Genomic DNA, 26,596 nt, shown 5'->3' with positions numbered 1-26,596 from the left:
CCAGGGGTCAGCAACCTCAGACCATGTTGGGGGGGGGGAACTATATTTTGAAGAAAAAAATGAAGGAATTCCTATGCCCCACAAATAACCCAGAGATGCACTTTAAATAAAAGCACACATTCCCTACATGTAAAAACACCAGGCAGGCTCCACAAATAACCCAGAGATGCATTTTAAATAAAAGGTACCTATTTATCTACTTGCACTTTTTGGCGTGCTTTCGAACTGCTAGGTTGGCAGGAGCAGGGACCAAGCAACGGGAGCTCACCCCGTCGCGGGGATTCGAACCGCCGACCTTCCGATCAGCACACCCTAAGCTCTGTGGTTTAGACTACAGCGCCACCCGCGTCCAATGAACAGTCAGAAAGGGCCTAATAAAAGAACACAGAAAATATATTTAAAAAGTTGTGCGGTTGCAACTTGAGCTGTAGAAGGTTTTGCTGTGATGAGGAGCCTGCGGTCTTCCAGTTACAGTTGGACTTCCTGCTCCTGTCCCTGCTGACCAGGGGCGATGCTGGATGGGGCTGATAGGACTTGGAGTCCAACAGCCTGAGGAGAAACACAGCTTCCCCACACCCAACTCAGATGATGCGCTTAACTGGCATTTGAGAATATAGATGAGACATAAGGAAGGTTGTGGTATTTGAGGTAAGCCGGTTGCCGAGCTAATACTTTCCCCTTCTCTCTCTTTGTATTTCTCCCTTTCCCCCAGGACCTTTACAAGTCTGCCTTCTTTTATTTTGAAGGCGTTTTTTACGACGACCGGAGGTACCCTGAGTGCAGCGACTTAAGCAGGTAGAGCTTTTTCATTTTCATATGTAGATCCCGTTCTCGAGGGCCCAGAATGCCTCTGTAGGACCGACTTGTTGACTTGAGGAGATGCCAGGAGTTGGAATGCTTCCAAGCTAAGCCAGAACTAGATGTCATCCTGACCTACCTGGGAAAGGAAGCAATGGGGGCGCTTACCTGGTAGGATCCTCTCTGCCCCATCCTGCTTTGAGGTTGCCTTTCCTAACCCCAGAAGAGGACACCTATAGGGAGCAACCAGGAGACAGGAGAAGGATTAAACAGCAGCCTTCTTCTGTCTGTCAATCTCCCCTGCAAATGTTGTCCCCTTCCCCAGTGTCTGGCCTTGATATCATTTATAAAATGAGCCAGGAACACCAGCAGGTGTCTCTCTGAAGTTATCCAGAGCAGTTTCTGAAAGCACAAGAATATATTGCGGTGGAGAAAATTTAATGGACTCTTGGAGTGAGATGGGGACCCAAAGGGCCTTCGGTTTGTCATACAGATTCTGCCCCCAAGACAACAAAACTGCCATTATTAATAAATGTGTGCACACAACCCTCTGCCTAACCGGCGCATAGTTTTCATGGTCTTGGGCATTTTTAGAATGAGAGAGGATCCTGGGAACTAGCCCTGCCTTGTACCTTGAGAGAAATGGTTTCCGTCACCGACAGCATCGTATCATTGATGTAACAGAAGTAATACTGGCTTATCGCGATTTTCAGGACCATCATTGAGTGGGCAGAATCTCGTGAAAGAGGCTATGAGAATCTTCAGGCCGCTAAAATGGAAGACTTCACATTTAATGACTTGAACATCAAAATAGGTTTCCCGTACCTTTACTGTCACCAAGGAGACTGTGAGCACATTGTCATCATCACAGATATCAGGTAAATCACCGTTCATTTCCCGGGCCTCTGAAACACTTTCAGCTAGGGACTCCCTTCTTAATCTACCTTGGCTTGCTTTCTCCATCCCACGTTGCATTGCCAAATGCAAGGTGGTTCTTTTAAAATTAGATTCAGAAGCAACACAAACGCAAGTGGGCGAGAAGATTACAGATTTTATTCCAAACAGCAAGCAGTATACAGAACAAAATAGAAAATTCTTTCCAGTAGCACCTTAGAGACCAACTGAGTTTGTTCTTGGTATGAGCTTTCGTGTGCATGCACACGAAAGCTCATACCAAGAACAAACTCAGTTGGTCTCTAAGGTGCTACTGGAAAGAATTTTCTATTTCATTTCGACTATGGCAGACCAACACGGCTACCCACCTGTGAACCAGTATATACAGCTGAAACTAGAAAAATTAGAATATTGTGGAAAAGTCCATTTATGTAAGCAATTGTTTTCATTAGCTACTGGAGTTTAATATATGAGATAGACTCATGACATGCAAAGCGAGATATGTCAAGCATTTGCTTGTTATAATTGTGATGATTATGGCGCACAACTGATGAAAACCCCAAAGTTGAAATTGTTAATTTGGGGTTCTCATCAGCTGTACACCATAATCATCACAGTTACAACAAATAAAGGCTTGACATATCTCGCTTTGCATGTCAATGAGTCTATCTCATATATTAGTTTCACCTTTTAAGTTGAATTACTGAAAGAAACGAACCTTTCCATGATATTCAATTTTTTTGAGTTTCTCCGGTATATTACCAAGCAAGCACTTCAGTCTGCCACGGGGAAGACATGGTGAAGTGACCCCAAGGAAGTCTTCTTTTTTGCACAGCTCTGTGGCCAACAGCCTGCGCGCAAACTCCCAACTAAAATATTCAAAAATAGGTATTTTATAGATGCTGGCTCAGCTGTGAGCCACCCTGCCCTACATCAAACAAACATACCGTTCAGTGCATGTTTTTAGCCATTTGCCGCCACATCAAAGGCAACTATCAAAGACATTTCACAAAGGATAGGATAGGGAGGCAATACACATAGATAAACAGAGCCAGGAAGAGATAGGAGGAGTTGAACCATGTCGGATCATTATCTCCTCGAAATCACAATAATCTTCCACAATAATTATCCCATACACATGTATTCCATGGGAGGAAGACCCTTCATCGCCTACAGACAGCCACCCAATCTCAAAAAGCTCCTCACCCACAATAATACAACCACAGGACTCAACATGGACACTGGTACCAGAGCCTGCAATAAACCCAGATGCCAACTTTGCTGCCACATAAACCCGGACAACACCATTACTGGTCCCAACAACATCAAACATACCATCTCAGGACTATTTAATTGCTCATCTTCCAACATTGTGTATGCAATCAAATGCCAACAGTGCCCTTCAGCTCTCTATATTGGACAAACAGGCCAAACCCTACGCCAAAGGATAAATGGACATAAATCTGATATCAGGAATCACAAGACAGAAACCAGTAGGAGAACACTTCAATCTCACAGGACATTCTATAAAAGATCTCAAAGTAGCTGTCTTAATACAAAGAAATTTCAGAAATAGACTGGAAAGAGAAGTGGCTGAATTGCAACTAATCACCAAACTTAAAACCATGGAGAAACCTGGTCTGAACAAAGACATTGGATTCTTATCTCATTATACTTAACACAGCTATCTTTAGCCATCTCACCCCTTGCCTTTCCCTGCAAGACTAATTGCAGCCGTTAAGAGTCAACAGGGTTTCCACACCTATCAGCTGATCACCCATTCCCACCACCCTTCTGAGTAATACCCCTCCCCACTCCCTCACTATATTTAAGGATCTGGTGACTTCTGTTTCAGTGTATCTGAAGAAGTGTGCATGCACACGAAAGCTCATACCAAGAACAAACACGGTTTCTAAGGTGCTACTGAAAATAATTTTCTATTTTGTTTCGACATGTATTCCAGTTTGTTGGCGTTGCAGAGATTCTGGTCTATAGGCTGCTGTTGCGTGCCAATGGCGAACCATAGGTTGGGCCAGGCATAGGCAAACTCCGGCCCTCCAGATGTTTGGGACTACAATTCCCATCGTCCCTGGCTAACGGGACCAGTGGCCAGGGATGATGGGAATTGTAGCCTATGGCTGGATTGGGCTATTAATCCATCATGGGCCATCAGAACAGACGTAATGGAACCTGCAACAAAATATTGCAGTATATCCTCATCGAATCATAGAAATTGCAGAGCTGGAAGGGACCCCAAGGGTCATCTAATCCAACCCCCTGCAATGCAGGAATCTCAGCTAAAGCATCCCTGGCAGATGGCCATCCAACCTCTGCTTAAAAAGCTCCAAGGGAGGAGAGTCCACCACCTCCCGAGGGAGACCATTCCAGCGTCGAACATCTCTTACCATCGTGAAGAATCTGTTCAACAGCTTCAGCTTTTGTAGCTGGAGTCAGTCTGCACTTGACTCTCTTAACATAGAAACGTTAAGAAAAGATGGGGAGGAGACATAGTTACCAATGGAGTGTTTGTGTTCTAAGTTGGCCCTTAACACGGTCTTTCTCTGTACAAGGCTTATTCATCGGGATGACTGCCTAGATAGGAGCCTCTATCCCTTGTTAACCAAGAAACACTGGCTTTGGACCAAGAAATGCTTTGTGTGCAAGATGTACACAGCAAGGTAAGTGGTCCGAAGTACATTTCACCTTGAGGCATGAGGTTTCGATCAATGCGCTGTTTAAAGGTGGTGCTCAATTCATTAATACCACTGACAACTGCTGCAGACTTCTGATAGTGCCAGAACAAATAAAATAAACCATTATCTCTTTTTGCAGTTATTTACTATGGCTAGTAAACAACTATTTGCACTAGCGCCTCTAATATAGGATACAAACAAGTTGTTCGTTTTCTACGCGTGGAGCTGTGGCTCCGCTCTCTAGCTAGCTGCAGGTTACAAAAAGTGCTGTGTATTTACCACACCCAGCGGCTGAAAATTCTGCACCTTAGTGGGAAGGGGTATGAGTTGTGGGCAAAGTCAGTGGGGCTGGCACTTCAGCGCTTTGGGACCCCTGCTTCAAAGTTTGCAGGCAATCAAGGAGTTAAAACTTTTGTTTATTGAGTTCTATATTTAAGAGCCCTCATTATAATCACCACCTTCCTTGAGCAGGCAGGAGAAATCTGCATCGGCTAAAGCTCCATTTTCTAGCTAAGTTACAAGTGCCATGAATAACTAGTGCAAAAGACAACAGGTTGTTTTTATAAATTTTGCAATTGTACCTTCTGCGTCTAGAAGGCGCTACCTTAATTTCTTGTCCTTAATTCGGCTGCTGGCTGTTCAGGAGCTCTTTATTAATTTCGGGGGCGTAATTTAATTTCTGAGAGTGGCAGTAACCCCGGTTTTGTGCTTATATTACAGATTGCTTGTTAACCCCTTTTTTTGTCTTTGAACTACAGGTGGGTGACCAATGACGACAGCCTTGCTCCAGAAGACCCCTCTTTCTTCTGTGATGTCTGCTTCCGAATGCTGCACTACGATGCCGAGGGCAAAAAATTAGGAGAGTTCCTTGCTTATCCCTATGTTGATCCAGGGATTTTTAACTAAGGCTTTGTCAAGGAGGAAGATAACAGGCGGTGTGTTGTGGTGACGTGCTTCTGTAGCTGCTGAGTGCTGTACTTAAAACAGCGGCCGTTGTCCTTTTCAGCTGGTGGTTACCATTAGAATTGCTGCTCAACCTGGAAGAATCTACATCTTCTTTAACATATTTTTTATTAAAGATTTCTTGGTTTACAAAGTATGTGCAGTGTGTCTTTTTTCCCCCAAGTTACATTTTGAGCCTCTTCTTCTCGAGTCCAGTCAAGTTGCCTCTCAAATCAGAAACCTGGAAAAGGCAAAAAGACGTTTCTGCAGGGAAGTTGGCTTTGCGTTTTGTAAATCGTGGTATTAGAATGCTGAGCAAGAATCACTTGCATTGGACCGTTCCATTACCTAAAGGCGAAATGTTACTGAAATCGTATTTTATTGCTGCGCCTGTTTCACCCCAGATACAGTGACCTTCAGTGCTGTATTGAGTTTACACAATGAACGATAAATTACAGGGGAAAACATTGCTCCCTTGATGCCATGAATCCCTGGAGCTGCTGCAGGACAGCTGGGTCTGTTTTTCATTTAGTATTTTCTTTTGAACGAGTCAAACCTGGTATTGGACCCAGCTGTCAGGTTCTAATTAAGTTTCTCACACACCAGCTGGGTACTAGTGTTTTGGCTACTTGTTTAATGACCATTTAAGTGGTCACAAAGTCAAAGCCCATATAGTGGGAACATAGCATCTTTAAAAATAAATAAATTATGGGTTCATCGAGAACTGTCTGTTTAGTTTTCCCTGTCCACCTGACAACTCTGGCTGTTCATAATGATGGCTGAGTGTCCTTTGCCCGCACCCACTGCAAATCAGTCTATAGCACAAAGAGCTGTATAATCTCAGCTCCGTGAAGACATGCATGGTGTCAAATTGGATGGGGGATGGTGTGTTGAGATTGTTGCTTTGCAGGGGACTAATGACACTTGGGGTCCCTTCCAACTCCACAGTTCTATGATTGTATAGTTTTCACCATTTATTCTGCGTATGCCGGTCATGGAAATAGATAACAAGTCTCTCTTCCAGGCCAATGGAAGAACTCATTCGGCACCCAGTTTTAGGTAGTAAATGCCTATGCATTTTTACCCCTAGCTGCAGATAAGCATCCCTGGAACTGTTAAGTGGTGATGCTTATTCTTCCTGCTGTAACATTCTACTACATAGTTGCCTTTTGCATATATGCAGACTGTTAAGCAGAATTTATTGCTGAAAGTAACAGGTAAATTCAGTTTTAACAGGCAACATTGAAAGATAAAAGGGGTTTGCTGAAAAATTTGGTCGTTCTGAGATTGTAGGACGTGCAAATTTTAGTCACTATATGGGTGGGCATTTGCAGAGAGGTTCAGTGGGCAGTAAAGGGTGCTTAGTTGATTTTGTCCCTTAAGTATTCACCTGCATGGTTTTTGCAACAGCCAGCCTTGCTTAGTTTTGGAATGTGGCTGGAGAAATTGTGACACTAACAGACCTCTTCTAGGAGCACTGTTGCTCTTCCTTACATAGAAGTTAGGTGAATGGAAGAAAGGTGTTAGGAATCTAGACAGAGATAACAGGGCTGGAACCATCATCCTTGGAAAAACTAGGTTAGAAAGTGCTGCTGGATATTCTTCACTTGTCTGTTATGCATAAAATCCAGGATCCATGGCAATGCAATTATGGGCTGAGGTCTATTCAAATGGAGGCTAAACTAGAATCCATCAAGACCCATGGAGAAAAGTAAACCATCTGCAATCAACTAGAGATGAGAAGACAAAACCTGACCTGCAATCAAGCTTTTTTGGAAATTTTAATAATTACTTTAAATGGCTATTTCAAGGCACTGGGTGTGTATTTTGAAGCACAGACTTCTTATAATGTAATGGTGCCACCTGCTGTCTCAGAAGCAATATTAGAATGCAGCTGTGCCTTGGAAGTCGAACGGAATCCGTTCTGGAAGTCCATTTGACTTCCAAAACATTCGAAAACCAAATTGCAGCTTCTGATTGACTGCAGGAAGCCCCTGCAGCCAATTGGAAGCTGTGGAAGCCCCGTCAGACATTTGGGTTCCAAAAGAACATTCGCAAACCAGAACAATCACTTCCGGATTTCGATCATTCGGGAGCCAAGGCGTTCGAGATCCAAGGTACGACTGTATATTACTGTACAGGATAATCCTGTTCAGAATCAATTGATGAAATATATCCAAGGTTACAGGCCCTACAAAGTTCTGATGTTTGTTAAAGCCTAAAGCTTTGATTCCTTCTCACAGTGTTTCCGACTTCTACATCACAATAATTAAAATAAAAACAGAATACTGTGACTTTGTTTTAATCTCTTTTTGTCGAGGTTTTCTTTTCACAGCATGTAGTCCAGTGATGGCCAAACGTGGCCCTCCAGCTGTTTTGGGACTACAATTCCCGCCATCCCTGACCACTGGTCCTGTTAGCTAGGGATGCTGGGAGTTGTAGTCCCAAAACAGCTGGAGGACCAAGTTTGGCCATCACTGATATAGACCTACGTATAACATGCCCCAACATGTTATAGGCTAAAGGTAATGTATATTGAAGGGATCCCTGTGATCAATATGCACATAGTATTTAACATCTGTATCAGGGCTGGGGAACCTGTGGATCTCCACAAGTTGTTAGAATTTTTTAGATTCCCAAAAGTCCCAGCCGGCATCAACCAAGATGACAGTTGGGAGTCCAAACAATATCTGGGGAGCACCATATTGGTTACCCCGTTTTAGAATGTTTCCTGAAACAAGTTTATCAGACATTTGATTGTACCTGTAGGACATGGCCTGAAGTTACATGAAACAGTAACCTTGATGAAGCTAGGAAAGTTTTGAGTCCAGTGAGTGCTGGGCGAGAGCTTCATTTGAGGTTCCCCACGCCTGAGCTAAATGAAGCCACTGGATCAGGTCACCAGGAGGGGCAGAGGAGGTTGCAGTGCTTGTGGAATCCCCTCCACTCTGAACTGCACCTGACACACCTTTTCCAACCGTGGGCCGGTCCACCATCCCTCAGACCATGTGGTGGGCCGGACAATTTTTTTTGGGGGGGGGAGGGGGAGAATGAATTCCTATACCCCACAAATAACCCAGAGATGCATTTTAAATAAAAGCACACATTCTACTCATGTAAAAACACCAGACAGGCCCCACAAATAACCCAGAGATGCATTTTAAATAAAAGCACACATTCTACTCATGTAAAAACACACTGATTCCCGGACCGTCCATGGGCCAGATTGAGAAGGGGATTGGGCCGCATCCAGCCCATGAGCCTTAGGTTGCCTATCCCTGTGCTACACCCTACAGCAGCCATCTTGTTACTAGCACTCACTTACTCAAAATTCCCAACGCTCTCTTGGCCCAAAAGGTTAGCAACCTCCATTCTAGCTTGAATTTTGATTTGTAATTTTATATGCTGGCATCATGTCTTTTTCCCCCTATCAAGTTCTTCTAACTGTCTGATATATAGAACTATTTCAGTAATATTAGTTTTGTGAAAGGAAATGCCAAATGAGATCTAAAGTGTTATAGTAGTCTCACAGTGCCCAGAAAGACCATGTTCAAATCCTTACCTTGGCTACGAAGCAAAGGAATGTGTGCCTCTGAGGGCTCCTTTTGAATAGCAGTCTATGAAAGATGAGGAACCAGTTAAATAGGTAAATTAGCCTCTTTCACTGAGTGAGCAGTCTCTCGGACTCTGTACTAAAGGGAAGATTACTCATTAAAATATACAGAGCTGCCTTTTCTGCATAAACTTTATTTTTTTTAACAAAATGCTTCAAGACAGTGTTTGCGACAAATGTGCATCAATAATTCCAATGGAAACACTTGAGTTTCCTTAGTAAGATATCTACAATACCAAAAGCATACCACAGAAAGTCAGAGCATATTAAATTGGCACAATTAGCTTTCAAGAACAAAACCAACTTCTTTATAAAGGACTGACTGAATATACTCATACGTAACATTTTAGCTGCTACAAAATGCTCTTGGCTTCTTACAAAACACAGTGAACAGACACTTTGGCAAACAACAACTCTGAAAACTATGCACAGACAACAGGAAGAAAATAGATTTATACAAGTGGAGCAATTTGGCAATTCTAAAAGAATGTTATTTTCCTGTCATTAGCTAAAAAGTGAACATACAGTAGCCAGGTAAACATATGCTACGGTACTAATCCAAAACATACAAGCACTGTTCAGTCTCTAAATCAACTTGGTCTTTATATATGAAGTGAGTATTGCCTGTTAATACTGGGCCAAATGCTATCAGGATTTTAAATATTTAAAAACAAACGTTAAAGAGATTCTCTTCACAACTCCACAAAAATTGTACACATTAAAATACTATGCTTATAAAATTATTTTAAACTTTCAGCGATCTAGTTTTCAAATGCAAACCCTTATAATCCTCTTTAATATGTACTTTACAAAAATTAGGCTGCATTCACTCATTTTCAGAGGCGGAGCTCTTTGTCTTCTCCTGTTCTCTTCCATCACCCGGCGTCCTAGTGAAAAGCACAGTACCAATGTATACTTCTAACACATTTCAGCTATATTTTTATTGTATGGACATGCAATAATCTTACAACTGCTTTTGTATAAAATCCGGGAGCTTGGGTGGAGTCAGAGACAGCCTGCAGTTATAGTGTAAGGTGAGACAGAAAATTAAAATGCAACTATCCCACTTTCCTAGGTAGCTAGCATTGTCAACATCCCAATCAGTGTTTCCAAAACGTTGTATCTGAAGCATACTTTAAGTCTGAGTGAGAATGAAATGCTTTTTAAAAAGCCACTCTCTGTGCCTGTGCACAAATCACTATTCTGGGAACTTCTCATGGCAGATGAATCTACTGCATCTATATATCAGGCATAAGCAAATTACATCCAATGTAATGTGGCAGAATTGATCATTTACTAAGAAAGACCATCAAGCGCAGTGAGTCCTGGACAGGCACCGTGCCCTGTCTCTCCTTTGGGTGGCTGAGCACTCCTATGAGTTCAATCAGTTTCGGCATGAGTAGGGTTCTCTTTGGGAATTACTGTCTTAGGTCCACTTAACACCCCAATCCTGCAATCCCAGGAAAATTCCCAGAGCAAAAAGGGGACAAGTTCCATTTACAATGGTTAGAAGCGGGGTGCTAACTTCCCTATAACTTTAAAGCTGAAAGTACAAGAAAATAGTTATCCTTTAACAACAGGCAATCACCAATGTTAGTTTTTATGACTATATTGCAACACTGTAGGCCATAATGTAAATCAGGCATAGACAAACTCAGCCCTCCAGATGTTTTGGGACTACAACTCCCACCATCCCTAGCTAACAGGGTCAGTGGTCAGGGATGATGGGAGTTGTAGTCCCAAAACATCTGGAGGGCCAGGTTTGCCTAATGTAAATAATAGTTGTGATAATAAGATTTTTTTAAAAAAATAGACATTTGTTTAACAAATAACTGAGAAGTATTGTTCTCCTTAACACTACGTGGAAAAGCGAGGAATCACCATATATATAAACGATGAAATATTCCTTAGGGAAGAGGAGAATGGACTTCCATGGGATCTACTTCCCCCCCCCCTAAAACCCAAAGGGCTATCGGTTGGTTCACATTCCCAAAGCTTTCTCTATTTGAGCAACATTTTTGGGGTGCAGTGGGAGGAGTGTTTCTGCTACTGTTAAACAACTGGAAATCAGAAATCTCTGAAAACCTATTGCAAGCTACCTTCTGTTGTCCTCTACCTCAGGTTATTACTTCTTTTAAGATTGGAAACTACCCCTTACTTTTTCTTATTGCCAGCTTCAAGCTTCTCTCTCTTTTCCTCTGTGCTGTCCCCATTCTGCTGTGACTGGTTTGCGTCTTGTGTGTCAGAAGCACCATTCACTATCTTTGTGCCTTTAAAGTTAAAAGGAAAAACAAAACAGAAATGTTGCTCTGTCTCACTCTTGTTTTTAAAGTAGGCAAACAGCAACAAACTGCTAATTCTGCAACAGCTGCGCCAGTGGCATTGTTATAACACAGGAAACTGCACTATTAGTGCAGAAACCTATAACTACCAAAATGGTATTGTACTCAAAACAAGATTTCACACAATTTTGTTTATCTTCACATACTTAAAAAGCATGCAAGTACTATTATTAGAGCCATAGCTTCCAAATTTGTGGATTCTTGAACACAGATGTAACATCTTTTCAAATTCATTCAGTTTGCATATCATGGTTGAGCCATAGTTAAGTTTACTTTGGACGTGCAGAGTGAGCATGAGGAATAATCCCTGGTCTAGCATTATGTCCAAACTGGGAATCGTGGTTTGTTTTGCTATGAACCAAATGGAAAGCCAAAGTTTTTGGCTTACCAATTGTAGCTTAGAGTGAAACAAGCAACCATCACAGGTCTGGACACAACCCTGAGGTAGGGATTGTGGTTTGTTGTTCCAGCTAGGGGAGGTAGGGATTGTGTGTTCATGGTAAACCACAACATGAAAACTTTACCATGAAACCTGATCTGTTGTTACCAATACAGTGGAACCCCGGGTTACGCACACCCTGGGTTGTGGACGTTCAAGTTAAGAACGCCCGCCACCCAGAAGCGTTTCCCGAGCGCGTGCGCAACCCCCAGATTATGCAGAACGTTTCTGCACAGAAGCGCTCAAATCTCACACTTTTGGTCCCCCCCCCCTGCGTTCGGGATATGCACGCCCGCGTTACGCACGGCGTCCTGGAACGACCTGGGTTCCACTGTACAGCTAAAGTGTGCTGTGACTAAGCACTGGCGAAGGAGTGCTAATTCCAGAGCTTATCCGAAACTGGAATATATACAGGAAATGATGCACCAGTTAAATTGCGCTAAGAAATAAATATTCTTGATGATTTGCACACACCTGTTTGATCTTTGTCCTTTTCAGCTTTCTTGTTTGGTCCTTTCTTCAATTGTTCTTTGGTTTTGTTGGCTTCCTCATGCTGCTTCTGTTCAGCTAGTGACTTATTCAATACTTGTGAAAGAACAGAATCCCCTTCTCCAACGAGAAACATTGTTTTGAATTTGTTGTAGAGCATAGATGATTTTTCCATGATAACTTGGCTGACCTTGAATTTCCGTATCTGATACATATATATATTTGGGGGGAGGGAGGAGATAGGTCAGTTAATATATGAGAATATCATCAAGTTGCTCAAAGCCACCTAGTATTTACTGAAACAGCTGCCATCTATATACCAACACTGATATCAAGACTAAGTAATTGTGCTTATGTAGCCAAGGACGCGGGTGGCGCTGTGGGTTAAACCACAGAGCCTAGGGCTTGCCGATTGGAAGGTTGGAGGTTTGAATCCCTGCTATGGGGTGAGCTCCCGTTGCTCGGTCCCTGCTCCTGCCAACCTAGCAGTTTGAAAGCACGTCAAAGTGTAAGTAGATAAATAGGTACCGCTCCGGCGGGAAGGTTAAACGGCGTTTCCGTGCGCTGCTCTGGTTCGCCAGAAGCGGCTTAGTCATGCTGGCCACATGACCCGGAAGCTGTACGCCGTCTCCCTTGGCCAATAAAGCGAGATGAGTGCTGCAACCCCAGTCGTCCGCGGCTGCACCTAATGGTCAGGGGTCCCTTTACATTTACCTTTACTAGCCATAATCAAACCCCACCCTCTGTCTCCTGCACAAAGTATTGGCAGTCTTGTGAGAACCCTGAAGTTTGCAGAAGTTGAGAAGCCACCCCAAACAGCCTCATGAGAACTGCATTTGCTTATTGACAACTAAATATTGACCGACTGGGGTTTGGGGTGGGGGCTGGGTACTGAAAACTGGGTTGGGAGAGGGAATGGAATGGAGTGGTTGGAAAAGGAGGATGGAGGAAGAGACACAAATCTAAGAAGGGCAGAAAGAATGATCTCATTGCTTGGATGGGTCACTTCCTGGTTCATATCAAGAACCTATTTTTCTATGTCCACAGAGATGGAAGTTGGAGCTGCCCACAAAAACAAATGAAGAAAACCAATACTTTAATGAAGCTGCAAATGCATACCAGTGTTCCACCTTACGCACACCTGTAACAGTTCATTGAGAACTAAAGATATGAGAGTACAGAATGCTGAATGACAGATGGACAGGAATGGAAAACAGAAGGGGAAATAGAGAGGATAAACCCTGAAGAAAAGTACCCCATGGATTAACCTTTTGTTGCAAACCCCCTAAGTCTATTTTATTGCTAATTAAGTTTTGCACTCCTTGCTCTGCATTCTACTATTTTTAAACAAAAAAGTTTTACATTAAAAGATTCATGAACAGGCTAAACAATCTTCACCATTTCTTTATGAGAAAAGCCACCAATCTTACTTTCTTAAGTGTTGAAATCATCTCCGCATGCTTCTGAGCTTGCTGCATTGTTACTTGAAGTGAAGCAAGTTCATCCAACGCCTCAATGCACCTGTTTACATCCTAATATATGAAAACCCAAATGTTAAATCTCAGGGTGGGGGTGGAGGGAACATCACCATTACACATGATTTTGGACAAAACATTGTAAACATTGTAAAATTAAAAACACACAAGACTTCAGTGTGATTTTATAGCAGGAATATTTTAACTGAATGGGCTTAACTCACAGAAAGGACTATTTTCTGTAAAATTATTTTACTAATGGAATGTGGGTGGCGCTGTGGTCTAAACAACTGAGCGTAGGGCTTGCCAATCAGAAGGTCGGCGGTTCAAATCCCCGCGACAGGGTGAGCTCCTGTTGTTCGGTCCCTGCTCCTGCCAACCTAGCAGTTCGAAAGCATGTCAAAGTGCAAGCAGATAAATAAGTACCACTCTGGCGGGAAGGTAAACGGCATTTCCATGCACTGCTCTGGTTCGCCAGAAGCAGCTTAGTCTTGCTGGCCACATGACCCGGAAGCTGGACACCGGCTCCCTCGGCCATTAACGCGAGATGAGCGCCGCAACCCCAGTCATCCGCGACTGGATCTAATGGTCAGGGGTCCCTTTACCTTTACCTATTTTACTCTGACATTCTGCATCCTCACACTAAACTTCATACAGTTAACACCATCTCTCTTATTTATCCAAGGCAACTCAAATTAAGTATATCACTAAGTCAGAAAAGGACACCACCATGCCAAACCTCAAAGTTGTTTCGTAAGAATATACATTTTTAATTCACTTTAACAACACACACACACACACACACACACACACACACACACTTTTGTCAGCTTTCAGAAACAAATGGTATTAATACAATATACTCACAAGGTGGTCGATTTTGAGTGAGTTTTTAATTTCTGCATGTATCTTTTGAAGTCGTGAATCCATTGATGTTTCTAAATATTAACAAAATGTATCTTAAATAATAGTGAATATAAAATCCATATGGGAAAATGCCTTTGAGCAACTTTGAGTAAAATACACCAAAACTGATAAAGCAAAACTGGAAGCCAGTAATAAAACGGCACTATTCTGATTGTACTCAAAACATTATTGGCATACAAATTTAAGCTGAAACACAGACAATGCAATTTGCTTTTTCAAACCAAAACCAAAACCAGAACATTTTCGTAAGACTTATGTTCCTATAAAGCAGCAGCTTAGTCTTCTTGGCACATTCCTACAGACACATTTTAATGTATGAAGAGTATCTAGCACCTTAACGGTATCATGGATTCTGCAATGACACTATGAATAGAAACAAAGTCTTGACAAGTCATCAAGCTTTCATGTCATAAAGCAAATTAAATTCCTGTATGCTATCAGTTCCAAGCAGATATTTAAAACTTGAAATGACATTTACACACGTGGGAGAAATGGAACTGCAGGAAAAAAATCTGTGTATGCTTTCCTTTGGGTACACCTTTGTAATAAAAAATTTACTAAAAATAAAAAAACCTTTCACTACAAACCTCGTTTTTTCTCCATCTTCTTAGCTTCCGGTTTTTTGCCTTCTTCTTTGTTTTGCCTATAAAATTATCCAACAATTTAAAGTAAATAATTCTCAACTTCTGGAAGTAAATGAATATTCTTTAGAGACTTACAGCTCAATCCTGGTGGTGGTAGAATCTTTGACAGAGCAACTGCCACAACTAAAGTCATACTGTCTGTTTTCCATTTCTTCTTCTTTTCCTGCTCATTGACTACAATGGCAGTGGTGGGAGTGGAGTGAACTATGCCAGCTACAGAGCAGGCTGGTGCCATTTCGTGGTCTGTGTTAGGGGGCTTAGGATACCCCCGTTTCCCTCCCTCCGCCCATGGAGCTCTCTGGAGGTGTACTGGGGGCCTCTGGTAGTGTAACTTGTGAGTGTACACACTATTATGAAAGCAGGTCTCTCTGCCTGCAAAAAAGGCACTTAAGCCACTTTCTACTGACCTTTGGTCAGCCAAATGTGGGCTGTAGGATTTCAGCTTAAATAGTATTTACAAAGACACTACTAGACAAAGAATGGTAGAGAATCTCTCTTTTCTTTTAATGCCCTAGTCACATAACTGCTCAATATTTACAAAAGCAGTTAGAATATACTCACAATTCTACTTCCATTTGCTCTTCCTGCTTACGTTTTCTCTCTGCTACTTCACGATCATGTTGGGCTTTAAAAATATTCCTTCTGTGAGGCCCTTGGATATTTCTTCCTTTTTTCTTCTGTACCATTTTAATTTTGAATAGAAAGGAAAACTGATTTTAGCAGCTGAAGCCATCAGTTGCTTCAGAAATCATGTAAAAATCTATTTGAGATTTCCCTGACTCATAAAAGTGGGTCTTGTTATTACTGAATTTCTGTTTATATGCTTTTCCAATACTGTTTTTATGTTGGATTCTTGTGCACTGCTTAGATTTTTAATATTACGCAGTACAGAAATGCTTTTAAACAAAATAACTTCAAAATAGCCCCATTATTTCCATGAGATCACCAATACTACATGATGCACAGACCATATCAGATCAGGTCCTTGAAGTATTTTTGCCATGTGGCACCATGCCATTGAAGTTAGCCATGGCTGTACATTAAAATAAGGTCCTAACAGTTTACCTTATAATAAAAAAAAAACATTTCACATGGAGCACCAGAAACTAGCTACAGAATATAGCTTGACATGCACAAAAAGGTTTCCCTAACTGAAAGACTGGACAAACACATACTTTATTCCCTTCCTGTTCTTCTCCGTCTTCTTCAGAATCTGAGGCTGATGCCGATCCCACTTTGGAAGCAGTTTTCCTTTTTGGCTCAGCTTCTTTTTTCCCTTCTTTCTTCTCTGGGTCTTTTCTTACATTGTCTTCTTCTCTTTGACTTTCTTCATCCCTTTTTTGCAGTTTTTTGGGTGGTTTTTCTTCAGTTCCCTTTCTTTTACTCTTATCTTCCTCGTGAACACTAAAAGCAATCCAAACCAAAACAGAATACATTTTCTTTTACCTTCTAGCCAGCTCAATCTCTTTTTCCCTATGAAAAGGAATTACTGCATGCGGAACTGTAGCTACCAGGGGGTGAAGTCTCCAGAGGGGCATCATTGAGGCACCTAGTGTCTCTCTGTGTGTGTGTGTGTGTGTGCGTGCAAATGCACATGTGGGTGCCAAACTGGGTCTTTGACCTGGGTGAAATAAAGCCTAGTTTCGTCCATTTAATGTGAAGTAAGGAATGGTCCATACTCCTGACAGCCAACACAAAATTACTTACAGGAGCATGTGAAGCTAATTAACATCATGAGTCCAATGATGTTTTCTGAAGCAGCAGTCTCATGTGCTCCCTTTCATAAAAAGGTAAAGGTAAAGGACCCCTGACAGTTAAGTCCAGTCACGAACGGCTCTCAGGTTGGGCGCTCATCTCGCTTTACTGGCCAAGGGAGCCGGTGCTTTTCCGGGTCATGTGGCCAGCATGACTAAGCCACTTCTGCTGAAACCAGAGCAGTGCATGGAAACGCCGTTTACCTTCCCGCCGGAGCGGTACCTATTTATCTACTTGCACGTTGATGTGCTTTTGAGCTGCTAGGTGGGCAGAAGCAGGGGCCAAACAACGGGAGCTGACCCCGTCGCGGGGATTCGAACTGCTGACCTTCCGATCGGCAAGCCCTAGGCTCAGTGGTTTAGACCACAGCGCCACCCGCGTCCCTTGCTCCCTTTCATAATGAAGTGTTAATCACTTCATGGATCCAACCAGTCACTCCCCATCTAGTAGCTGTAATAATCCATGAACGATATAGATCAAGAGACTAAGTGATGTTTCACACATGGCCCCCACAGCAAGTTGCCCACCTCCTTCTATCCTATGTGCCTGCAGGGAATCCATTGCAATAGGGAGAAGTTCCTATAGGAATCAAAAAGTCTCTTCTGACCTAAGACAAGACTTGGCCATATCTTCATAGGAACCTGCCTGAGGGTATACGGCACGGCAAATCTGGGGTGAAACAGAGGTCAACCCATAATAGCAATATGCCCCTTCAAGCACTCATCTGTCAAGTCATTCATACATACTTGCATATTTGATGTAATTTCTTTTTTAACACATTGCATTCCCAACTCTCCATGACAAATGCCAATGCTTAAAAACAAACTTACACATCACTCTCAGGAGGGCAGACTGGTTTTATCAATTTTGGTCTTCCTCTGGGTTTTGGAATCTTTACTTCAGAAGCTGATTCATAAAAAAGGGTTTAATTAATTAATTTCAGTTTAGCTGATCATTAAAAGATGAAATTAAAAAGCCGGTAGTAGAGCTTTCCCTTCAACCCAATTTTAATTGACTGTCTTGGAGAGAATCATCCCTACAAGATGACTAATTTAATTAAGACTAGATGCTGCAGCCCAGGATGTGTTAACCAAACAAAATATACTAATAAAGTGTTATGAAAGGCCTAATATACTGGCTTCTCTCTTTTTCCATAGAGGCAAACAGTTGCAGTCCTTAATAAGAATGCTAATTTATTCTATACTAGAAAATGTACCAAACACACACACACAAAATAATGCACTTTTATTAACATATGTTCTGTATACTTTTGTAACTCTAAAACTGGAGGTTACAACAACATTGCACCCGACCCCATAGATAATTATTAGCATAGCTCCCAAGTTTGCAGATTCCAATAAGATATATTGTTAGATGTATGCCTATGGGATGACAGAAGCAAATTAACCATGCACACAACAATCCATTATGTGTTTGTATGCACAATGCTATCTTCCTGCCCCTGTGAAGTTTCACCTAAATGTTCCCATTTTAGCAGGTACCCTAGACTCACAGCATAAGAATAAATTTCAGGGGGAAGAGGATAGGTGTCTTTGTAAACTGCAGCTATCCCTAATATATTTATTAAAATACTGCAGATGGGCAGATCTCGCTGATCACTTCATTATTGCAAGAGTACAGAAATATACAGAAAGTTTACAACCCATTTTCAAAAGATGTATACAAATGAAAACAATGCAATCAAATACAATCACATTAGTACCAAATAGCACAGCTTCATATCTAAAACAATGTTCTATAATAATTTTGTATGATGATGTTACCTGTAGAAAGATCTTTAACCATTTCAAGTTTAAATCAGCATTTTGGCCAGTGTACAGTATAAGTAGAATCAAGCAGTAGAGATCTCTCTACCCAATATAAGCACACAGAAAATCAACCCAGGGAAATTTTTCTATATACAACATGCTAGTTTATCATGCGCGGTATGGTGGTGGGTTTTTTTGGGGGGGGGCTAGGATGGAGGGGAGGGGGGAGAGAACATATTTCAACTGCATACATTAGGAACATTAGAATTTAAAGCCAACAGGCCTATGCTCTGTAACTTACCAGCTGGCCTCCCTCTTTTAGGACTTGCTTTTGGAGCTGTAGGCACTGCAGCTGTTGCTGCCACTGCTGCCTCTTCAACTTCTGCTTGTTTTTCAGCCTGTATTAAAAACAAATTTCTTCATTTAATTTGAACAAACTGCACAACTGTTCCAAATGTTGGAAGAGCTTATGAAAAATGGGTTTTATATACTGTACAGCATAGCATGTCTGGTTCGGAGTGGAAAGATGCAAGCTGAAGTCCCTATTCACTGGGACACTTTTGAGTCTGTCACCAGGTTGGATCCTAAGATCCTGTGTGTGCTGTTCATGGAAAGGGAGCTCCCACTGCTTGCTGATTAAAGAAGGGGCAATTTCTTCCAATGTTTCCTTTTCCACCTGAAAATCTGCTTCAGGGGGTAAAGAAAATAGACTTTAAAAGGGGCTCCCCCCACTTGACCAAGTATCATTATGTTCACTTATTAGTATTCCACCTACTGTCATGGAAGACAGTGTAGACTGTCATGGAAGACAGTGTAGGCGAAGGGGCAGGGAAAATGTGTAAGTGATAATGAGTTCAGAAAAAGGACTGATTTCATACATATTAGCAACATATTCTGAAGTAATGAATTTTTTGTAGTAGGTTATTTTTGTGTGTCTTTTCATAGGCAACCAAAGGTTTTGAAAAACAAATGACAATCCAATCTGTATTTACAAAACTATAAAAGTTCTAAATATTACCTTTCTTTTTCTCCCCCTCCTAGCAACCTTAGGGATAGGTGCATCATCTGATTTCTCAATATCCTAAGGGCAGAAATAATACTAAAATTAACTATAAAAATGGTCTGTGTAATTTTGAAATTCTTAAGTTTATGCTAACACCCCCACCCACCCCATGGAATTCTACATGTCCCAAAGAACGTGAGTTTAAGGGATTTCTTTTTCTCAAGCAACAGCCCACATGCTGCATTGCTGCATGGCAAACTACCTTTGAAAGGGAGAAGATTTTTAACAGCACTTCATACAGCGCAAGGGACTTGCTACTCAAGGAAAAAAATACTCATTTATACACTTGGAAGTGCGCTCTAATAAAATGGGATTTGTTTTTAGATGTGTTTAGGTCTGAGGCACAATAATAACCTCATCAAATTGCACAGCTCAAATCTATTTACTGGTAGCTAACTATACTCCATTTACATGGATATTTAAACTAGGTCTGTGCAAAATAACTGCAGCCCCCTGAAACAATTCCAGCTCACCATTGTTTGTAGCCTTCTCTTACCTCTAAGCCATTGTTTGTATGTTACACTGGTTAGGTGAAAGCTGCTAAACTGCAGTTCCTACCTGTGCCCCTGGGGTCATGTATAAAAGTTTGGGCCAACGGGAAGCACCTATGCTCCTCCTCTTATACACACCAGCGCTGCCTCAGTTTCTAGCTAGGGTGGTCAGCAACAATAGCATGGACTCCTCCCACAAGGAGTCATGTTACCCTGCCAATGTAGGAATGTTCAAGGGGTGGGGCAATAGCTTAGTAGTAGTGCGTATGCTTTGAAAGCAAGAAGACTTCAGTATGAATCTCTGTCTTCTTCATTAAGAGCATCAGATGGCAGATATCGGGAAAGACCCGTTAGTACTGGTTTTAATGAACTGAGACTGTGCTAACCAAGTCAGGCTCACATTGCTGCAGCTCCCCAAATGCCAGTGTCCCTGCGTAGCTATGGCCTGGTTCACATGTAATGCTTCAATAATAGTTCCATAAGCAGCAAGGAGGTGTTGTGAACCTTTCCTTCTGTGCTGCTGGGAGGACAGCTTCAGCTGTTTCGTTTCACTTTTTATAAAATGTGTCATTTCATATAAACCATACACTCTAGTCTGTTTAATGAGCCAGCTTTTATAACCCACATTTTTAAGTTTACTTGCTTGGAAACTGACCAGTTTATTTTAAACAAAAATCTAGCAAGCCAAGATTTGTTGAAAGTGAAATTAAACTACCGGTAGGCCTTGCATGGGGGGGGGGGATCAAGACTCAGAGAATGAAGAGGTTCCTTTCTGCATATGCACAGAGCACTAAATCATAGTTTGGCATTCATACAAACACCTCTCATGTCTACTTCCTTCCTCCCACTCCTGGATTCAGAGGTGCATTATGGAGTTGGCACTACTTCTTCTAACTTGTTCAATAAGCAATCTACATAGCCCATCTGCATCGGACACATCCTCACTATGCAATTAGTCTTGTGTGCTGTTACCAAACTTTAAAAAGGAGAGGGTCAGTCCTGGGTGTTGGAGACAGACCCGCAGCAATATGCACTAATGGAAAAATGGTAGCACAAAAGAGTGCAGTATAACAGTGGTAGCAACAGGCAGAGAGAAAATGTTACAGAGGACAAGGGGTTCAGAAAAACCTACGTCACTAAAAAGAAAGGAGAACCTATGTTGTATTGTGTACAGAGAGAAACAAGTATTTATGCAGAGCCTAGGTGCCGCTCAAAATGGGAAGCTGTGTGTGACCCTCATTTTCCAAAATTAAATGTAAACTGGGAACAATAAAAAAGAACAACAATCCAAATTTCTCAAAGTCACATACTTCACTAGGTTTTTCTGAAGAATCATCATCTTTCAAGGTTTCCATCTCTTTTTCTTCTATTTCAACTTCAGAGGTTATATTATCCTGCTTAACTGAACCCTAGGAATGAGATACAAATATCTTTTAAAATTTACATCTATGTAAGGTCTGTACAGATGCCTAATGATGAAAGTGCAGTCCTCATGAAGGTACATCAGAATTTGTTTTTCAAAGGCAAAGTAAAATGGTTAACTGTATCGATATATGACTTTTTTCATTTTCCAAAAACCTATACTAACAAAGATTTCCTAATCTGGGACTGGCAGACACACATGCTGTCAGAAATGCTCTCTCCATGCAGAGCATAGACAGGGTATACATAACTTGTACCTTTTTAATCAACCTTTTCTTTGACTAGTGGCCTGTAAGGGACTTGTCATTGTAAGGCATAGCTGTCAATTTCCCCCCTTTTTAAAGGGAAATTCCCTTATTCCGAATAGGATTCCTTGCAAGAAAAGGGAAAAGTTGACAGCTATGTTGTAAGGTTACTAGACATACTGGCACAAGTGTCTCAGGTTCCATTTGAATCCCAAACTCTAACGTTAAGTAGCAGGTATCTGAAGTTCCTCTGTTATCATCATACATTGACCTTAATGCCCAGAAATATTGTGCCCCAGAACACTCTCATGCAAGAGAAAGCCATCAGCTCTCTTAACTCAGAGCTGAACACATTGGAGAAAAACATCACAGGATGAGCATCAGTTTAGAAGGTACCTGTTAACAAGGCTTTATGTTCTGTATACAGCTGTAACTATATGAATACAGAAATGGTGTTTCCATGAGCTCTGGCACTTGTCACAGTATGCTGTTGTGCCAGAAGCGGTTTAGTCCTGCTGGCCACTTGACTCAGAAAGCTGTCTGTAGGCAAATGACAGTTCCCTGGGCCTGAAAAGCGAGATGAGCGTCGTACCCCATAGTTGCCTTCGACTGGACTTAACCATCCAGGGGTCCTTTACTTAACTATATGAATATTAATCAGGTGCATTAATTGTATTCTTTTGGAGGCTGGCTAAAAACATTTTTGTTTAGTCAAAGCTATCTAAATAGCTTAGAGGTTTTTTTTTTTTTTTTTAAATTAGCCAGTATATAAATCTTGTTAAATATAAATGAACATCAAAATTGCTTTGTGTAGAACTTTATGTAAGTTGTGCCTTGGCTACTGGAAGTGTTGAGATTCTTTCTGAATCACAAGTGCTGAACATTCTGCCTCTCCTGTGTTCAGAACACCAGTCTTGTTCAGTCCACAGATAATGAAGTGATCTCAAGTCAAAATCACAACATGGCTTCCTGCCTCATCTTCCTGGGATCCTGATTCCCAATTAATTGTTCCTATAACATCTATGATGTACTGGGTATTAAGGCTCTCAGAAAGCAATAAAGCAATCAGCACAACTAGTGATCTATTCAACACTTAACTAGATTTAATTAAGTGCATATATAATTACTTTAGCATTCAAAGTTGTTAGCAGAAACAAACAAAACCCTTAGATCACATAAGCAAATACCAAAGGTATGGAAAACAAACCTGACACTAGTGCTGTTCTATCACAATTGATAATCCCAATTCACCATTAATCAAGTAATTTGACTGTAATTCCCTTTAACAGTCCTTTTGATGGGTCTGGGGAAAATATGTACCGGTAAATTGCTTTTGGCAGGCTGGGAAGAAGCTAAGGGGTCACATAAGAAATCCTCTAGTGTTCCAGTAATCTGACCTCACCTCAACAGGAAAAAAGCAGCAGGAAAAAGAACAGAGCTAGCAAAGACTTCAAATCAGGTGGAGCATTGATCACCTTCAAAAGCCTAAACAGAATTCAAAGGAGGAAAATGTTCCAATTTTCATGTCCCCACCATCCATTTGCAAACAACTCCCTTCTTGCGTCTGTCCTCATAACTTTGATGAAGATGTTCAGATTTCTTAAACCAATTTTCTATTATATCCAATGAAGGAAACTGATTTACCACCGCCTTTTCCTGTCCATACTATACTTTATATCCTCACCTTTGCCCTATCTTTAACATTGCAAGGTGATATAGTATACTAAGTTATACTCAGAGCAGACCCAATAAAATAAGTTCTTAGCCACTCATGACTAACTTAAATCTTAGAATTGTAGCATTGGATGAGATCTTGATCACTTACTTTAAGAGTGGTCAGCTTTCTCCTTTTGGGCACCATTTTTTGTTCATTTTCCTCTGTAGTATCTAAGCTAGTTTCTTCAGCAGTTTCTTTAACAACTGTAGGGTTAATAGCTGGATGGAGCTATGGACAAAAACATTGCCAACACATACATAAATCAGCAGGAAACAAAGACACAAGAGCAGTAATTTCAAAATTGGGTGATTAAAAAACATTAAATATATGCAACATTTTTATAATACACTTCATCATATCAAATTTCAGGGCAGCGTGCTGCATAAAGCAAATATTAAAAACACTATACAGAAAACTTCAGTGATTAATGGAACAATTGTAATAAAATTTACTCAAAGGCTCATTGAACTCACCAGGGTTTACTATGTAATGAATTTAGAAATCCATCCTACAATTAAAGGACTGCATTCAACATAGCACTAAATAGGTTGTTCAGTCAATGCAAGATTTCGTAAAGGTTATTGCACTTCTACTAACCTAGAAGCATACTGATACTTTCCTCATTGGCTACATAAGGACCAGCTCTTGGAGAACTGAGTTTGCTGTAAAGATATTTGGGGTAGCCAATGTAGCATCTTCTAAATGTTGCTGGATTACAACTCCCATCATCTCCAACCACTGATCAAGTTGGCTGGGCATAGTGGGAGCTTGAGTCCAACATCTGGAAGGCTCCACATTAGCTACCTCAAGTATATACAATTCTTGTCTTGTCAACAAGCCTTGTAAGAAAGGTCTGCAGCTGCTGCCACTCACCTGTTCTACAAGAATTGTGCTACCCATATACTCTGGCAGGGGCTGCCCTTCCCTGAGGAAGAAAGCTTCTCAAAAAGGCCTGGGATTGACCATTTGCTTAACTGTGAGCAGGTACTCTAAAAAGGAATAGTAGTCATGTGAGAAGATAGGTAGGGGCAATGGCATGAAATGTCCAATTCAGTAAAGGGGAACCTGATCTATTAAACTACAACAGCAGCGTTCTGATACCTATGGTTCCTGATACCATCATATTGGTATAATAGGCTCAGGACACAAAACATACACTGTCAGGTCAATAAGGTACTAGAAATAGCTGACTAAATTGTTAGTCTATACACATTAGAAAGTAACTTACCTGCTGAGTAGAAAATTTTACTTTTGGATTGTTCACAATTTCCCACAAGCCTTCATTGAAGCCTTTCCTTTTATTTTGTTTGCCATATTTGTCTTTGTTTTCCTCATAGGGGAATATATCTTTTGGTCCCAAAAATGCTCTACAAAGAAAGTGAGACGCCCAAATATTCAAGGTACATTCCACATTTCTTATTAAAACTGGTAATTTGAATGAGAACCGTTTACTATTTAAACCTATTCTTTTAGAATACCTGTAGCTTTTCTGAGAATCATTATTAGCATTCACTAATGAATAGAAAGGCTATAATTTCTAAAAGACTTGGACAAATTCCTCACCCAGCAGTCACAGGTAAATAGTACACTGGTAACTGAGAACCTAAGGTATCCAGTGCTATTTATTCTAAAATTATCAGGAAGAAACAAGGTAACCAATATTGCAGATATTTAGCACTCAAATGCCCCCAAACAACAAAATCATCTCTCCAAACCTGGCAACAGAATTACAGGTGAGAATTCACACTTTGAAGCAATATATGCAGGCACAAAAACAGAAGATCCTGACTTCATATACATAGGAGGTCTCAGTAGGCTGTAACCACACGCGTACATTATTTTGGGATTGTAATATGGAAGTGAAGTCATCCCCCAAAATGAATTCATAAAATATTCAATCCATTTTTCTATCCCTGACTCTCCCCATCACCACTGATCTTAAGTGGCATTTTGCACATTCAACAGTGCTATTGTAGTGAAAAGTGCTAAATCAGTTTTGAAGTTATCAGGGAAAGGATTGAAATTTGACAGTAAATATAATACTACTACATAGGTACCCACGTCACACTGGAATACTGTGCATAGATCTAATAATTCCAACTGATAAAATAACACTGTAGCATTGGGCAAGGTACAAAGTAACTAAATTAGGAGGGAGAAACCACAATTTTTCATAGTATAATGACCTTGGATCATAAACATTGATTTTATGCTTTGACGCTAAGCCTCCACTCTGGCATTTGCTAAAGTAAGACTACAAAATGTATGGAAGGCCTAATTCTCCAAGAATTGTGGGTCATGGTGTAAACAGATGCTGGGTCTAACAAAGTAGGTATAATGCATGTATTCCTTTCCCATTTTCCTTCCAGTCTCTCTCTACAATGCCAAACTGCTCCAAGGTGCAAAGACCTGCAGGAGAGGCCACTTCACACTAGTTCTTTGCTATGCCAAATAACTACCCACAACTTTCAGAACTCTTTGCCTCACCTCCCATGAATGCAGGTTGTACTTTTTTGATACATTTTTGATGAGGGGAAAGAACTCATAGAAAGCTTATTAATAATTAAATTTGTATTCTTTGAGTTCCCTTCATCTGTACATCTCAGGAAAGTTCACAGCATATACAGGATAAAAACACAAAATACGCAATAAAAACAAGAACAAAACCAAAACAAACCAATAATTCCCTCCCTGATGCAAACACATTTAAAAGGATGTAGGATGTTTGTCAGACCAAGGCCTGGTTGAAGAGGAACATTTTCACCTGATGCCTAAAGGTGTATAATGAAGGCACCAGGCAAAGGGGATATAGCCTCTGATAATGGAGATACCGGTAGTACAAGTACACAGCCATTATGACTAGTATCCTTGGTAGGCT

General features: G+C 41.1%; 2 protein-coding genes across 5 annotated transcripts in view; one reads left to right on the top strand and one right to left on the bottom strand.

Annotated features, from left to right (window-relative positions):
• SNAPC3 (small nuclear RNA activating complex polypeptide 3) overlaps positions 1-5,439 on the top strand; it is a 28,407-nt gene extending 22,968 nt beyond the window's left edge. For both annotated transcript variants that reach the window (XM_033173600.1, XM_033173599.1), the window contains 4 exons: positions 713-795; positions 1,512-1,676; positions 4,263-4,370; positions 5,144-5,439. In XM_033173600.1, the coding sequence (XP_033029491.1) occupies positions 713-795; positions 1,512-1,676; positions 4,263-4,370; positions 5,144-5,291 (504 nt within the window). In that variant the 3' untranslated portion in view covers positions 5,292-5,439. The remainder of the gene's footprint in view (positions 1-712; positions 796-1,511; positions 1,677-4,262; positions 4,371-5,143) is intronic.
• Positions 5,440-9,054: 3,615 nt separating this feature from the next.
• PSIP1 (PC4 and SFRS1 interacting protein 1) overlaps positions 9,055-26,596 on the bottom strand; it is a 38,903-nt gene continuing 21,361 nt past the window's right edge. Inside the window, exons 5-18 of one of the 3 annotated variants that reach the window (XM_033173590.1) lie at positions 24,947-25,085; positions 23,827-23,946; positions 21,645-21,743; positions 19,799-19,861; positions 19,082-19,178; positions 17,842-17,917; positions 16,432-16,660; positions 15,818-15,933; positions 15,200-15,255; positions 14,553-14,623; positions 13,641-13,742; positions 12,196-12,415; positions 11,099-11,210; positions 9,055-9,827 (exon numbers count right to left, since the gene is read on the bottom strand). In XM_033173590.1, coding sequence (XP_033029481.1) covers positions 9,767-9,827; positions 11,099-11,210; positions 12,196-12,415; positions 13,641-13,742; positions 14,553-14,623; positions 15,200-15,255; positions 15,818-15,933; positions 16,432-16,660; positions 17,842-17,917; positions 19,082-19,178; positions 19,799-19,861; positions 21,645-21,743; positions 23,827-23,946; positions 24,947-25,085 — 1,561 coding nt within the window. In that variant the 3' untranslated portion in view covers positions 9,055-9,766. Of the gene's footprint in view, positions 9,828-9,889; positions 9,957-11,098; positions 11,211-12,195; positions 12,416-13,640; positions 13,743-14,552; positions 14,624-15,199; positions 15,256-15,817; positions 15,934-16,431; positions 16,661-17,841; positions 17,918-19,081; positions 19,179-19,798; positions 19,862-21,644; positions 21,744-23,826; positions 23,947-24,946; positions 25,086-26,596 lie in introns of those variants that run through there. The other 2 variants (XM_033173591.1, XM_033173592.1) reach the window with 2 other exon arrangements.

Source organism: Lacerta agilis, chromosome 16 (assembly GCF_009819535.1).
Source record: "Lacerta agilis isolate rLacAgi1 chromosome 16, rLacAgi1.pri, whole genome shotgun sequence".
Classification (NCBI taxonomy): domain Eukaryota; kingdom Metazoa; phylum Chordata; class Lepidosauria; order Squamata; family Lacertidae; genus Lacerta; species Lacerta agilis.
This window is presented reverse-complemented; position numbering and strand designations above follow the sequence as displayed.